Consider the following 16550-nt stretch of genomic DNA (forward strand, 5'->3'; position numbering starts at 1 on the left):
ATGAGTCTGAGTAGCGGCGAATGTCCCGCCTCCGTGCCCCCTCTCTCCTTCATTGGCTGGCTTCCTAAACGGAGGCCAGCCATTGGAGGAGAGATCCATCACTCCGATGTAGCCCCGTCCTTTTCGGATTTGGGGGCGTCATTTTTGCTGTTCTTTAGCTCGTGACGTAGTCCGTCACTCAGGACAGCAAAACCACGCCCCCAAATTCGAAAAAATATCCGAAGCTCGAGTCCGCCATTTTCCCCCGCAGTCTAGCCTGCACCAACCCGTTTCCTGTGAGCTCGTCTCTTCAGGGACCATTGGGCTCTCCTGCTGACTTCGCTGAAACCACAGAGCCTGCTTCGCTGACCCGCCGCTGGACCCGCACTTCTGGGGCCGCCCTGAGACCCTAACTCGCGGACGGGAGGTCTCCCCGTGCTCCTGCTCGGCAAAGAGAAGAAGCCCGTCCCCAGCCGCCGCCGACCGGAGAAGCCCAGCAGCCCTGCCCGCGGCAAAGAGGAGCCGCCGCCTCCTCAGACAGCCGGTAAGTTGTCCGCCATTTAGCCCGTCCCCAGCCGCCGCCGACCGGAGAAGCCCAGCAGCCCTGCCCGCGGCAAAGAGGAGCCGCCGCCTCCTCAAACAGCCGGTAAGTTGTCCGCCATTTCCCCCCGCAGTCTTGCCTGCACCAACCCGTCCCCTGTGAGCTCGTCTCTTCAGGGAGGTCTCCCCGTGCTCCTGCTCGGCAAAGAGAAGAGGCCCGTCCCCAGCCGCCGCCGACCGGAGAAGCCCAGCAGCCCTGCCCGCGGCAAAGAGGAGCCGCCGCCTCCTCAAACAGCCGGTAAGTTGTAGTCTGCCAGAGGGTGGTTGAAGGCCAGGGTCCGGTCTGAAATGCTGCCCGACGGTCCCGGTGTGTGAGGGGTAGCATCGATGCCGCTGCGGCGAAGATCACCCGCCGCGGCCTCTCCTTCTGTGCCCTCGCCGATCTCGCAAGCCACATCTGCCCTTCCTGTCGGCTTCTTGCTCTCTCTGCCCTGGTTTCTGCCCTGGTTTCCCCCGCCTCTCTCGCTCCCCTTCTGAGCCCCCTGTATGTGTAGCGCTCTCCCCTACGCCCTTGCTTCCTTCACCCCTCTCTGTCTCGTTCCACTTCTGATCCCGTTTGCACATCTCCCTCCTGCTGCCCTGTTTTCCATCAGACCCTCTATTCCGCTCCACTTCTGACCCTGTGTGTGTGTGTGTGTGTGTACGTCTCCCTCCCCTAGGTTATGTCTCCCCCTCGCTATCTTGCTGCACGCCTGGTTTCCGTCTCCCCCTCGCTTTCCCCCTCGCTTTTTTCTCCCACTTCTGAACACCTGTGTATCTCTCTCTCCCCTGTCTCTCTCTCCCCCTCTGCCCCCCTTGTTACCCTCCCACTCCCTATCTCGCTCCACTTCCCTGTGTGTCTCTCTCTGCCCTTGTTTATTTTGTGTTCAGCACTCTGAGTATTCATGTGTTTTCAAGCAGTCTCCCTCAAGTACTTCTTTGCCCCTAGACTCCGGGTTGCTCTCTATCGTATGTGTGCTTCTCCTTACCCCCACCCCTCTTGTTGCACTCACCCGTGTGCTTCTCCACATGGTTTCCTATGTCCACTGTGTCGCACCCTCCTCTCCCCCATTGTTACTTCCCTCACCCTGCCCTTAGTGTTGCTTCTTCCCCAACTTTTACCACCCTGCGTGTTGCGTCCACATCCTGGTTTACTTTCGCATGTGCCCTCGCCGATCTCGCAAGCCACATCTGCCCTTGCTGTCCGGTTTCCTTGTGTACTTTGTTTTGAAGTTTCGTTTTACCTAGAGTATTTGTTGCCGAAGTGTAAATTAAAAGTTTTTTTTATCTTGAGAAGTCCTGTGAGTGGCCAGATGCATCCAACAACGTGTATTTCAGACTCCATCTTGGATAGCGCAGTCGTTTTCAGGGCTGGCATGAACTGGAAAACTCTTGCAGCTGTTCAACTCACAGAGTGTGGGCAGGCGGAAAGATCACGTTTCAGGGGTTCTTTTAGATGGTAGTTACCTCTTTGTAACCATTCCCGTTTTTCATCTTATTTAAAATGTAAACCGGCTATACAGGTCACTCACAACCAAACATGTATGTTCCCAGGAAGCATGTCTACTGTCTTTTTCTATCATTTGCATCGCACTATTGCATTTGTAATATAGTTGGGCAGCCAATCAGTCCACCCATATATTTACGTGTATATTATAGCATCTTCTACAGTGTACCCGAACCAATCGTTATTGAAGTGCTGCAGGGGCCTGCAGAAGCATATATAACAATAGTTTATTATTTACCACGCCTGACACCACAGTTTTCTTTATTTCTAGTGGTGTAAATAACGTAGATGTTACCCAACCTACTGGTATTGGGTTTTCTGGACTTTGAATGATGTAAGGCTGTGAATAGCTTTAGTGGGTATAGAGCATGTGACCTGCAGATCACAGCAGATGCCAGTGGCAAGCGTTTAACACATTGAACAGTAGTGCTGACAAAGTGGGAAATGCACAATATATTCATTTTATAGAAATCCATTTTAACAGCAAATATTTATGAGTTCCACAGTTAGTGAAGATGCGTAAGATAGGAAGTAATGTATCAGGATGGCTTTACATGTTTTGCAGTGTATCTTCTCTATTATGGCCAAACCTGTAAACATTATAAACCTCCTTGGAATGAATGGTAGGATCTGTAGAAAACCAATTTTGTTATCAGTTTTAGGATACAATCCCTCTCACTGGAGACAGGCAATTTACAAGGAATAAAATCCAGATCTACCTACCCGTGTTGTGTGATTGTGCAATTATCCCTTTTACATTTCCTTTTCAAAACAGTAGCCAGCTATAACGTGCTAACAAGCAGAAATATGTTATTTTTATCCCCAGGGTGTACCCTCCTCAGTGGACTACAGGTGAATGCCTACTTGGTATCAGTATACTTAGGAATTCTGAGTCAGAGCCTTTGTCTGTACCCCTCGTAGTGAAGTGTATCGGTTCTCTATGGCACTCTTCAGTGAAACCACACCGAATAGATTTTTAAGAAGACCTATTGAGAGAAAGAGATTGGACTGAAGGAACCAGAGAAGAGGAAAAAAGACAGTGCAAGAGAGGGAGAAAGTAAAAGAGGGAGGGAGAGATAAATATAGAAGAGAAAGTGTGTTTGTGTGTGTTCACATAAGCAGGACACTCCTAGTAGTAGAGATTAACCCAATGAGCATCATCCCTCTTAATGGTCCACCCCTGTACTTCGAGTACGAGTCCCTTCTGTTTGCTTAGGTTGCTATGGTTCCACCTGGGTGAGTCATCAGTGTAAAATACACTCCTCAGGTCCCAGGAATGGCTCCTGTGTCCCAGTACACTTGTGCTAGTCCCCCTCTAGGTACACTTCACTGCGCCTGAGGGCCAAAAAACATAAAATAGGCTGCCCCAGGCTGAAAAGGACCCAATAATAATTTTCTTTTCATATGTACAGGTGGTATCCGAGTTATTGTTCTCTGAAGATTCCCTGGTAACCTCAACCTCACCTCATTGTTCAACAAAGAAACCTTAGTTCATCAGACCTGTAAATGGTTTGTCTACACCCATTTCATATCACATTGAAAGCAGACTAGTCACAAGCCAACTCACGGTTCACCAACTACTTGTGACAAAAGAAATATTAAAACAGACAACTAAGGAACTGTCCCAACACTCAACTTCATACTTACAGATGGCAGTCGTCGTTAATTAATTATCAAGTATATAAGCAAGACAATCTCAGAACTAATCTCTGAAGCAGACAGCCCTTCCAATTAACTGGTCACCAACCTTGGTCTATATTGCTTACTCAGTGGTTCCATTAGATAAGGCTCTGAAATTACCTAATGACATACCTTTATCAAATAGGCAGCAATTTATTGTCAAACTCCCTGCACGTAGCATACCATTCAATTAATGGACTCAAAGCCCATTTTCAGGATAATGCCCTTTCTTGAGTTTTTTTAGACATCTGAAATTCCATTTTTATAATCCTAGTTCAATGCTGCACATTGTTCATCTGTGTTTCACCCTCCGAGAAGATAAAACAAGCCATTGTGGCTCCTTTACTGAAAAACCTTAATGTCAGATGCTCCAATGTAGTCAAATTCAAGATAATTTAGGCTTTGCATGCACAGTCAAGGTCTTGAGACCACTGCCTTGACTAAATACTCTTCTCTCTCGGATCTAGCTACCTTTTCATTGCCTTCTGTCTTGCTTCTGCCTCGAGCAAAGAATGAAAACGTTCAAATGGACTATAATGGTATGTCATGTTACCACTACAGCACACTTGTTGTGCCATGAGGTTTCTTGGCTCTCTGAATAGGCTGAAACTGTAGTTAGACAAGAAATTTACACAGAACTGAAAACAAGCAACGTTTTAATTTAATTTTCTCTGCAAAAGAATGGTGTTCTGGAACAAGTCTGAGTTCAAAGCAAGAGGGTTGTAGAAGTGTTAGGATAGCAACTGAAAATGAGTTTTCAACCATACCACAGTTTCTGAAATCTGAACCTAGTAGGCAGGCACTGATACCGGGATCTGAAGTTCTTCAGATCCCAGTATCTGTGTGAGCTAAAAACTGCCCTCAGAATCATATATGGACAATCCAAACCTTTCTAAATGTAATACACTATGATACTGGCAGCCCGTGGAGCATCTCTACAAGTTTCATTCATCAAGCCAACTCAGCCACTAGTAAAGTTCCCTGACACAAATAACTACTATAGAGAGTGGGCTTGAGGGGCAAGGGGCACATCCACTTCTGACACTGGCTCCACAGAATCGCTTTTGACTGCTAAGGACAGGAGGCTCCGAGGTCACCCAGAAGGACATTCAATCCAGGAGGGCAAACAGCTGGAGAGACATAACACAGGAAGGTGCACATGTAGGCTTGATCACAGATTGAGGTTACCGTTAATAGACCAGAGCACTTTTGGCAGACAGGAGTATGGAAGTAGGTCATAGGGAACAAGCATTTAAAATGCAATGGTCTCGGCATTATTAAAGGTAGAGCTATTGGCATTGCTTATGACTTTTTTTTTAAATCATAAATAAATGGCATTGTCATTTACATTGCCAATAGCTTAATTGTTAAATAAATGGCATTGTCATTTACAATGCCAATAGCTTAATCGCTCGCAAATGCATGACCTATTGGCAATGTAAATGACAATGCCATTTATTTATGATTGAAAATAAAAAATAAAAAGTCATGAGCAATGCCAATAGCTCTACCTTTAATAATGCCGAGACCATTGCATTGTAAATGCTTGTTGTATTACTGCCCTCTGGTTACTTCAAGACCTCTTTCACAGTAAATGAGCACCCTTTAGTACCTCAAGCCTTTTTTGTACCTCCGGATGCTTGCAAATTGAACATAAAATGTTCTTCTGTGCTACGATGGGGCTAAAGCAAAGAGGTTGAGATTTTTCTAAAAATTAAATCTATTTTTTCCCCTAATTCATCCGGTAAGGAAGGGAAAGGAGGGGGCGCAGGCCGAGGAGGAAAGGTCTGAGAAAACAAATGAATGACACGTGTATTTGTACAAATAATCTGTAAAAGCGCTGCCCATCTGTTCGAATTCGTGTCTTACCCTGATGTCTTACCCTTAATGTCCTTAGACACTAACTAAAACCTTTTGTTTCTTTAGTTGAGACAAACAGAGAAAGTAGAGAAAATCAGTGGATGGGTGTTAGTGTTCAAAGTCAAGGACCTGGAGGAAAAGTTGTGGTAAGTGTGCATGATTTACTGTGATGCGTATTAGTGTTTCAATTTATTTTGCTCACTAAAATAATAGTATGGCATCTAAGCCATGTAAATATAATTTTGCTGCTATAAAATTATATGGTGTTGGTTATGTGACTGAGATGAACTATTTATTTAAGTCTGTTGCCTTTCTTCTGAATTACTATACTTAGTTGCTTTCCTTAAAGGATACATATCCGTTCTACATCCAAAATGGACATATTTGAATGTCCGAGGGCTCCAGATATCAAATTTTGTCAGAAATATTTTTTAAGTCCTGAACGTCATTGGAAAGTCTGATGTCAAATAGATTCCACGCTGAAACGATATGATCTGTGTCCTTGTGCTGGGTGGCCTATTACTTGGGTCTGTGGAAAACCTTGGAGTGTAATGTAAAAAAAGCAAACCAAACAACAGAGATTAGTTGCTGTTAACGCTGCGTTATATATCTTTTTTTGGCCATTGCTCCATAACTTGTGTTCCCCTGTTTAGTAAATTTATTTCGAAGATCGGGGAGACCCGAGGATATTAAGGGACAGAGGGTATACGTATTTTTTTTTGGGGGGGGGACGTTGTGAAATATTGAAAATTCTTAATTCTTTTGTCTTATAGACCTGTGCGCATCGATACGAGAAGCGAGAAAATGTGAACACTGAAATGGAGTCCCGGTACATCATTGGAAGATGCTACGTGTTAAGCCAGATGCTGACTATCACTGACGACGATGATATGACCGAAGGGGAAAACTGGAATTTTTGTAGTGGTCGCTTGATGACAAATGAGCAGTTTGGATCTTGTCAGCAAGGCGTAGCAGCCACTTTCACCAAAGATTTTCATTATATAGTGTTTGGGGCTCCAGGGTCATATAACTGGAAAGGTAAGAATGTAGTTATGCCTCCAAAAACTGTCTGTTCATTCATTAGCATTTTCAGCAGCACCAAAATTTGATAGAACGACACAACAACAGTTCATTGGGTTGTAATTAAAGTTTCAGGCTTGATTGTGTTACTTTAGTTATTTAAACATGCTTTTGGTTCTTAAAACTCTAATAATTTTCTACTGTAAATCCTCATTACTCCCACCCATCTCTCCATCACTGCAGTACATGGAACATAAACAGGGTCCATTCATTCTGAGGACAGGCAAAGCATATTTGCTTTGTTGATATCACGCTCCCTTAAATTGTATAGTATAAATTGCACCTCTGTGTCAGTGATGGCGGCTGAGGTTGGTCAGGAGAAAGATGAGACACAGACTTGCACAGGTAATGCTTGAACCTTTTAGCATTGGTTCTGGGAAAACATTTCTTTCTGTGGCAGTATTGTTTAAGGGAATGGGTGATGCAGTTCTTGTGCACAGGTGAAACCGCAAATATTGACGATGTGGAATAAATAGCAGTACTGAAAATGTACTTAAGCATACTGTCTGCATTCTTTACATGATGACACCAACAGGACAATAGGCAAGACAGACTAATGGAACAGTTGTAGTCAAAACCTTTTTGAACTACTTGGTTAAGATTGCCTGCTGTGCATTTCCTTGTGTGCCACAAAAAACTGCCTTCATCTCCAAATCAAATCCACTTAAAAAAGAATTTAATTCGAACTGTTTGAAGTGATGAGTGGGAGTAACATTTTTTAAGTGGAATTCCTGGCTTGGCTTCCTAGCAACCAATGCCCTGCCCAAGATGGAGTTTCCACAGGCCTTCAGTGTGCATAGTATTTCCAGGGCGTAGGCATGTTCAAGATCAGCGTCTAAACCTTAGAAGTAATCTGAGATAATATTAAGACTTGAGCATGTCAGTTTGGGATCTCATCCGCCTAGGATGAAAAAGAACATGCCCGCCTATGAACAATCTGTATGCTCAGATTCAGATTGAGGGGATGTAGCTAGGTGTATGCAATGAGACCAAGGGGAGAAGGTTTTGATTGGATGTAAAGGTTTACAAATTAGTGAGTTTCCAAGCTCTCTATAGCAGTGATCCCCAAAGTGTGGGTCTCAACCTGATTTTCTGGTGAGTCGAGAAATTCCAAGTAATAAATGAAGAGTCCTTTAAATGCTGTATTTATATTGTCACATTTGCTGCGCATCAAAGACAGGTCAAATGTCAGGATATGTCTTCTGACAAACTGCTGCTTATGTTTTTTTAGCATGGTGATTGGTGTTTACAAACTCCTCCTACTTTGAAATCTGAGAAAGAAAAGTAAAACAAATTATGTGACAATCTTGTTGGGGTACAGAGATTGTGAACAAAAAGATTGTAGGATGTTTGTTTTCTGTAACACACAAACTAAATATAAATACTTGTGAACAAAATGTGCACATTCAACAATTAGGAAAGCAAAAATAAAGTGTTTTTTTTGGAATTCTAAACTTTGAGGGAAACTAATATTTTAATAGGATCAAATCAAGACACTTTACACAGCTGATAAATATTCACCAACTCTATTTCCACTCATTATCAATTTTGCGCAATATAGTTTTATCAGTAAAACTATATGTCTGTGTAAACTTAGTGGCCATTTCAATGGACAATGTCCTGTCTGTAAATGACAGTGTGCTACTTCTTGGTGCTTTAGTTACATTGAAAAACGCCTGCCTCATGTCCATTAAAACTAGACGGATACCCAAAAGTTTGTTGTTCTAACACTTTGGTTGTGATTCTAAAACCTTTTGAAGCACTGCTGTATAGACATGAAGTGTGCAAGGGGCATTGAGTTTAATGAGATCAGGAGAAGATGGCACTAGGATACAAAGGTATTTAAAAGAGTCGAAAGATAATCTGTTTACCTTCCCCCTTATTTAAGGACATATTGGAATTGATAACTAAAATATAGATAGGATCTGTCATAAATGTAGGTTTTTGCAATATTAACCATGGTGCTGTAACCTTGGTTAGAGATATATTTAAGCTATTGGCAGTTAGATATATATATATATATATATATATATATATATATAATATATATATATATATATAATCGCAAAGATTTTATCTATGTATCTGTAGAGAAGACTGTGTTTTCTTATGCCGGTGTGCCTTTGCTCCAATTATTTTCTAAATATGGAAGTCAAGACACAGATGCTTGAGGCATGTATGATACCTAAACTAGCCTGTGAAAATGTGTCTGGCAATAGGGTCTTCAGTTACCCTGGCATAATTTACTGCATAATTCCACATGATTGCTTGGCCGAGAAGACTCGCTAATTAGATAAATCCTTTCTGGAAAGTCCATAACATTGCATTGTTTGTGCTTTTTTTCTTTATTAAACCACCAGTACTAATACGTGAGTTTGTCCCTATAAATCATAGGAACACGGAAAGATGTTCCTTGTATAATGCACTTGAATCTAAATTATCTGAGTATGTTTAAGCGAACCAGGTTGGTTTTGTTGCTAGACACATAACATGTTGGCCAGTAATAAAGGTTTACATGAAAATGAATATATTCACCTGGCATGGTTCATAAAGGAGAAGATGATGAATGTGGACTGTGGGAAATTGCTTCAGATGCTGAGGTCTGGTGGGTTGAGAGGAGATATTCCAAGTTTTTTGCCTTGAGCAGCGCACTTAGGGTGGCACTCTCCACAATTCAAAATTTCTGCTTTTCACCCTTCCTTAAAATAATTGTGGAATTTTTTAACTTTTTTAGAATATTTCACTTTCCCAAACATTCTACTACTGGATTTAGAATAATAAATTTGACCCCACTACCAAGCCCACTGTCCACTACACCCAACCCAACACCCACTGCTGCCCTGAAAGTGCAACTCAAGGCAAGAAAATGAAAATGAGCATTCAGAAGTTTCAATTGAGTCTATGAAATGCATTGTGAATGACCTTATTGTTCTGGCAAGATTTACTCCTCTGGTATTAATCTGCCTATTGTCCCACTAACCTATTACGAGAGATCTAGAGAACAATTTCTATACAAAGCATTCAAATAATGAGTACATTCCATTGATAGCAGTGAAGGTATGGTTAGTATAAGCCCCTTACATGAAAAACAAATGATGTGTATAGCATCTTTTTAAAGTTTTTGTTAAAAAAAATGAATGTTGGGGGAAATAAAGAAAGGGGTTTATAGCAATGACTCTCAGGTGTCGTTTAGTGCATGTGCTTTAAATAGTTATTTCAATTAATCTAGCATCAAATTGCTGCTCACCAGTTCACAACCACACAACTAAATTTGGTGTAATCGCGTACCCCACGGTGTCCATTGCATCTTCACCTGTTCAGCAAATATATTATGGAGATCATTAAATGAAAAACTTTAGAACTTGGAGTTAACTGTTTGAGGAAAGCCTTACGGGAATCAAAGGTGTCAAGTTTTGTTTGAGTTTTTTCCCCCTAATAATATCTAGCAATATGGGACTAAAAGTACTTCATGAATTATAAAAAAGTGGCACTCACCGGCAGACTTCACCATCGTCATAGCAATAAACCATAAGCATCTTTTTACCATTTTTTTATTTTTTATGTCGAGTCTATATTTCATTCTACTCGGTGAGAGGGCCATTCCAACACATGGTGATTGATGCATGTTCTAAATTGCCCTTCCAACTTAGACCACGTTTTTAACAACTTTAGATTTAACGTGGAACATAGTAAGAAGGGAAATATTTGTTTAATGTCACAAACATTTTGGTGTTAATTTGACCCTTTTTTTATTAATGGATACTTCTTTCTTTGGGAGACACCCTCGCCATTAATGATATTCATGCATTTGTTTGTTCCATCTTCATTTGTTTTTATACATTATTTCCCATTTTCATTCTTCAGGGGTCATTCGTGCTGAGCAAAAGAATAATACTCTGGATGCTTTGCTCATCTCTGATGATGGGCAAGTTGAAGAGGATGGACCATATGAAACTGGTGGTGAAAAACTTCGGAATGAGAATCTGATTCCTTTGTCTGCTAACAGTTACTTAGGTAGGCCTGGAATAGGACAAATCACATATTTCGTAAACTTTCAGCTAAGTTTGGTCAGCTCTGGAAAGCAACGCTAATATAAGGTGTAATTTATCTGCACAGTGTGTTAGTTTTGGAGAGAAGAGATGGTCGATTGTCTGAAAAGCAGTCTGTATGTAATGGGTGTCCTGATTCATCAAGTGTAACTGCAAATGTATTACCCCCCATTGTGGCCGGCTGAAACCTGGGTATGAAACCCTGAAACCATGGACTTAAGGCACCACCATTGACTATAAATAGATGGCCTGAGTAATTAGATAGGCTGTTCAAATGGTAAAGTAGTTCACTTATATCAATGCAAAGTCATATTTGTTCATGATCTCCATATTCCCTGTATACATTATCTATATACTATAGCTTAAAATTAATTTGTTGAGCCCTTTCATGCTGTGAGCCACTCTAGCACAATGAAAAGGCTCCATCGTAGTGAGACATGCAGAGCTCTGCAGATGTCTTCAGGTTTCAACAGTGGATCAAATGAAGTTTTGTTCACCTACATATTTCACAACAGCAAGGGTTTGGTGAGAATTCCAGAAGACATTCTGTTTTCTATGAATTCTAGAAGGGTCTAACAATCCAACTCTAGAATCTAGATTCTGTAATTTTCCAATATTTGCAAGAACGTGAATTACATTTGGGCTGATTCACTGTTCATTTATGACACTGAGAAAATATTTTTCTGAAAAATAACCTTTTATTTAATTGAATGTAGGCAGTGCTTAAAGTAATTGTGTAGTTGCATAGTGTTTGACTGCTGACCATTGTTCTGAAAGGCCCAAAAACCTAACCCACATGGGAATTATGATCCTTACTGCAGAAGATGGAGGCATCCTCTCATCTTCTTTCAATGTCTGGAAGACTGGCTATACTTGACATTGGGAATGCCCAAGAAGGAAATTTGGAAATGTGTGAAATGGAGAGGAGAACACATTTGTTGGGGCATGGCCCCAAATGCTACCTGATTCTCTCAATTTACTGGGCAGCAGCAATGATTTCCCCTTTCCATTTCAACTTTAAAATTGAAAAGAGACGAATACGCTGTACAATGAAATGTAAGCAGAAAGATGTTTAAGGGAGTAAGAACATTGAATGGGTGAATATATTCAGAAAAATTGTGGTGTCACTGCCTGTGGTTTGATCTCACATATTTGACTTTGGTTTACTGCTGCAGAACATGTCCCATGAGAGACTTCCATTAACCCACCTGATGATGCTGGTTTGTTTCTTCTTCTGCTGATCACTTCCTACCATTTTTTATTCTTTCTCCTCCGCCCCATGTTTTTAAGCGTTGCTCTCTTTACCTGCACCGCATTACTGTTCATTATTTTGTGTACTTCTGTTGCAACAGACCCTCGTTGTCCACAGTGTTCTACAGCCTTCTCCATTTTTGCTCAGTTTTGTTTCTTTAGTCCTCATATGCAGCAAGACTGCTACCTTGAGATTATTTTCTGTACCTCTGTATCATTTTTCTAGGTATTTGTCCAACTACTCACTCTTAAATTGCTAATCACTTGCATTTTTATCCAACCAGCCACATAAACCATTTGTGGTACAGCTTTAATTTCTCTGCCATAGTTTTTGATGTGATGATTAAGCGAAGTTCTACGTTTCTCAATGTCTCACGCATTGCATATTTGGAAAAAAGCTTGTTTTGAAAAGGGTAGAAACCAGCTTTGACTATTCTTTAGCTCCAACTAAATAATTTCCCCCACATCTTTATAGGAAAGAGGCTTTTCTGGTATTACATGAACAGAGATAGACTGCATGCTAACTTAACAACTTTTGTAGCTTACAGTTCTGCCCCTACTAGAAGAAAATCAGCAGGAATAGTGTTTAAAAGTTCTACCACCACATATCCAAATGTTCTCCTTCCAATAACTATGAAAGCACCACATGCATAATTTGACGGTTCAGAGACTCCTATATTACTTGTATTGCAATCATCTTCTGTTATTTTGTCCAATATTTTAGAATGTCACAAATTACCAAATCGTGTTTCACAATTTATAGACTTTCTTTTAATAAATGTTATAATTTTTTACTGTTATTTGTCATTGAATCATGATTGCTAAATCTAGTTAACAATAATCAATTAACTCAAGAAAATATAACTTTAACACACAAACAGCAGGTAACTGCTAATGAGAAATCACTGTGTTCCTCAAAGTTCACATTTAATGCATAATAATGCAGCTTAAAGTTTAATCCTATGCAGTCACTGTTTTTATGCCACCTATATTGCGCTTTACAAAGAGTCTCTCTCTTCATTTATTAGTTTCGAATCTTCAGTGTGTTTGAACAATTATCAGATTATTAATGACGCATATGCTCTACTTACCAAAAATTACAAGAACAGATCGTTCTACATTTTCATTCCATTCATCTGGGTGAATCGATCCGTTTTCTTAATTTATGCAGATACATCGTATGAAGGCATTGTTATTAAAAATAATAAAACCTGTAAAAAAATCGGAATATCAAAAAGTCCTCCAGGGAAATCCGATCTTGCATAAGTGCGTACAATACAAGTTTAATCTGCAATTTTATGGAATAAATGTGATTAAGTTGAGGAATAGTCATTTTTCTTAAGACGTTACATGATTTAGGTTTCTTGTTTGCATAAAAAGGATCTTTTTGTGAGTTAATTGGTTTGTTTTTAATTGTTTTTAGCTATGATTAAATGACTTGCGTCTATATTTTTTAACATTTTAAAGTGACACATGTTTAAATTAGTTAGTCCCAAAAGACCTATTGGTCATTTGTGATGTTCAAAAAGATAGGATGAAATAAAGGAGAATGATTGTAATACATGCAATTTAGGTTTTTAGACCCTCATTTAGTGTATATGCATTTCAGTACTCTAGGCAGGGCATATCCTAGTCGAAGAGGGTATATACGCTGGTATACACATCTGATTAATTGCCCAATAAGAGACATCATATGTAACCACATTCTATAGGGCTGTCATAGAAACACTACTTAACCAAGCATGCCAATCCATGGAAGATACAATTCTCGTGAGCAATGTTATTGCCTTTAATAGTTTACCAAGAATTGTCTCTTGCGTAGATTTTATCCTCGGTTCCTTTCTATATCATTATGAGCACTCCACTACCATATATGTTTGTCCTAGATAGAATCAGTTTGGTACGTGTTAAGAAGAAGGCATTTTTTTTCCTCACTTCAATGGTACCATGGGTAGTCTCTCAATGTTTTCATCTTTGACTGAGAGGTTGGCAAGTCTTTTTGTTGTGTTCTGGTATCTGACCAAATATTATGGATTATTCAGCCAAACCTGTGAATTCATAGCAAATGCCATTAGTGGAGAGCCATTTTTACAGGTTTGTAACCTTCTTGTTTCATCCTTTAAAGCGTACATTGAAACTAGTTTCTGTTGTACTTTTGTTAGCTTTATTGCTTTCCTACTATTTAACTTTGTTCATTGTTGACACCTGAATAACAGGATCAATGGTTAGGTCAATATATTTGAGACTCTCCAGCTGCAATCTTTTCATATCAGCAGTTTGTATTAAATGGAGAGTTATTGTGAAGAACAGTTTTTTGATCCTATGGGGATGCTTGACAATAGGGTTCTCGAGAAACATGCATTGTTGAACATGTACTGTGCATTGCTTGATGTTGGTGCACAGAATATTGTGAATAATGTCTATGCTTTTCCTTGCTTTTCCTTTCTATATATGTGTATAGGTCTCCTTTTTTTGACAAGTGTGTCCAATTCCGCTCATGACCAGTTTTTATACAAAACCAATCCTCCCAATGTAAGGGTCCAGAACTCCTCCTTAGATGTCACGATGAATAGCTATCTAGGTTTGTGATTGTCCTTTGTGATCCAGTCATGCCATTTTTCTCATTTTCTTTTTCATACTTTGGCATTCTGGTCTTTTTTTTCCTTTGCACACTCCATCACTTGCAACAGGGTTTCAATCAGAGATCAGTCTATTTCAAATCCTTTTTAGCACACTTATCCCTTTGTAAGACCTGTATCTGAAACCCTGTTGAAAGATCATTTTTCGAAAATCGAGAATTTTTAACAGCAGTGGTGAAGCAGTGGTGAAGGATTTAAAAGTATAATAGACTTGTATCATTCCTGTTAAGCCATTGTTGTTAATCCATTACCACCTTGAACATGCTGGTTATTGCCCCAGTTACAGGATGCCTTTGTAGGGTGCTAGAAGAGCCCCTGACCAGTAGGATGCAGTTGTACATCTTTCTACTAATGGTAAAATGGAGCTCCAAATTTGAATAGTTTGTAGCAATATTTTATGCAAAAAGGATTCATTAGCACCCTTTTTATGGAGTTGCTACATAGAGGTGTAAAATTATTTTTCCTACCACATGTGGTGCTCATTCTTTAATATGCTGCTTTATGTAAGATACATCTGTTATAGTTTTATGTGCCTAATCACTGCTGTCCACAGCATACTTGTTCTGTTCCCATCACTGTTTTACCAATGTTGCATGCTGCTTGTTGGAATGTCATTTTGATTGTTGAATGCTTGTGGCACACATATCTATAAAATACTGTTATAGTAAATTGATGGTGATCAGCTGCTTATAGTATGCGCCATAGCATGGTTATGATTTTTAATCAATGATCCTCCAGCATCTCACTTGGAGCACATTGTTAAAAAAGAAAAGCCACTGTCACAGTTGCATGCATGGGGTCTGATACACAAGAGACTGGTAGCAGTACAATTTTTGGGTTGTGCTGCAACCACCCTCTCTACCTTTGCAGTTTGAGAGATGCTCAAGGCACGTGCACCACAAAGGTCCTTTCTGCGGCAATTCACAAACTGCTCCGGTTGTGAATTTCAGTGAAGCCGGAATCTGATTGTGGCTGATAGTGAAAAGTAATAAGGAATGCTGGGATGGAGCCATGCTTGGGATAGCAGACCTCTGTCTTATTGATTACAATGTGAAGGCTAGTCCCTTTTAAGAGAAAGGGATCCTATTGCTTTACAGATTGCGAATTTGAACTCTGTGAGAGCATGCAGTGCTCAACGGGATCCAGTGTCTGCTCTACCTGATCTCCCATCCTGCACAAGCAGTTACATTTTGACAGGCTATGCTTTGTTCTGCCTGGCTATTCCGGGATTTGCCACCCCTAAATTTCACAACGAATATGTGCATTCCTTTGCAAATCGCAAGTTGGGATAATGCCTAGTGGTTGCCTATGTTCCCTTGCAAAATGCAATGGATGGAAATGTTTACACTGCGATTCATAATGGCCATTGTAAATCCTTACTTTGTGCATTGTTAATCTACACAAGGAGCAAATAAGTTGAAAGAGGCAGTAATGCTACCACACCGGTAGTGTAGAAAACAATGTAGGTTGGTGCACACTGGCCTACTTTAACAACGCAACTGGTAGCAGCTGCAATGATGCGTTTCAAGTAGGGTTTACACCTTTTTAAGTTTTGAAGAGTACTTCACTCTTTTTAATGTAACCTGTATTAATGTCAATCTTGCAATTTTGTAGGATTTTCCTTGGACACTGGTAAAGGTATCACTTCACAGTCAGAAATGACATTTGTTTCTGGCGCACCAAGAGCAAACCACAGTGGAGCAGTTGTACTGTTCAAGAAAGATCCAGTGATATATCGATCGCTTGCAGCAGAACATATATTTGAGGGCGAGGGCCTGGCCTCTTCATTTGGATATGATGTGACAGTGGTAGACCTTAACAGCGATAAGTAAGATGTTTGGTTTTATTTACTTTATTTGTTTCATTCTTTTGTTTGAGAGGAGTGGGTGGGATAGAGGTAATAAACTGTAAGATTTTCATTATTGA

The 16550-nt window shown here is 40.3% G+C and overlaps 1 protein-coding gene across 3 annotated transcripts in view; it reads left to right on the forward strand.

The window, feature by feature from the left end:
* The window catches only part of ITGA6 (integrin subunit alpha 6), a 253051-nt gene that overhangs the window by 120580 nt on the left and 115921 nt on the right, over window positions 1-16550 (forward strand). For all 3 annotated transcript variants that reach the window (XM_086956131.1, XM_086956134.1, XM_086956133.1), the window contains exons 3-6: window positions 5672-5751; window positions 6379-6643; window positions 10550-10699; window positions 16239-16452. In XM_086956131.1, the coding sequence (XP_086812257.1) occupies window positions 5672-5751; window positions 6379-6643; window positions 10550-10699; window positions 16239-16452 (709 nt within the window). The remainder of the gene's footprint in view (window positions 1-5671; window positions 5752-6378; window positions 6644-10549; window positions 10700-16238; window positions 16453-16550) is intronic.

The sequence above is a fragment of the Lissotriton vulgaris genome, chromosome 2_1, assembly GCF_964263255.1.
Source record: "Lissotriton vulgaris chromosome 2_1, aLisVul1.2, whole genome shotgun sequence".
Lineage (NCBI taxonomy): Eukaryota > Metazoa > Chordata > Amphibia > Caudata > Salamandridae > Lissotriton > Lissotriton vulgaris.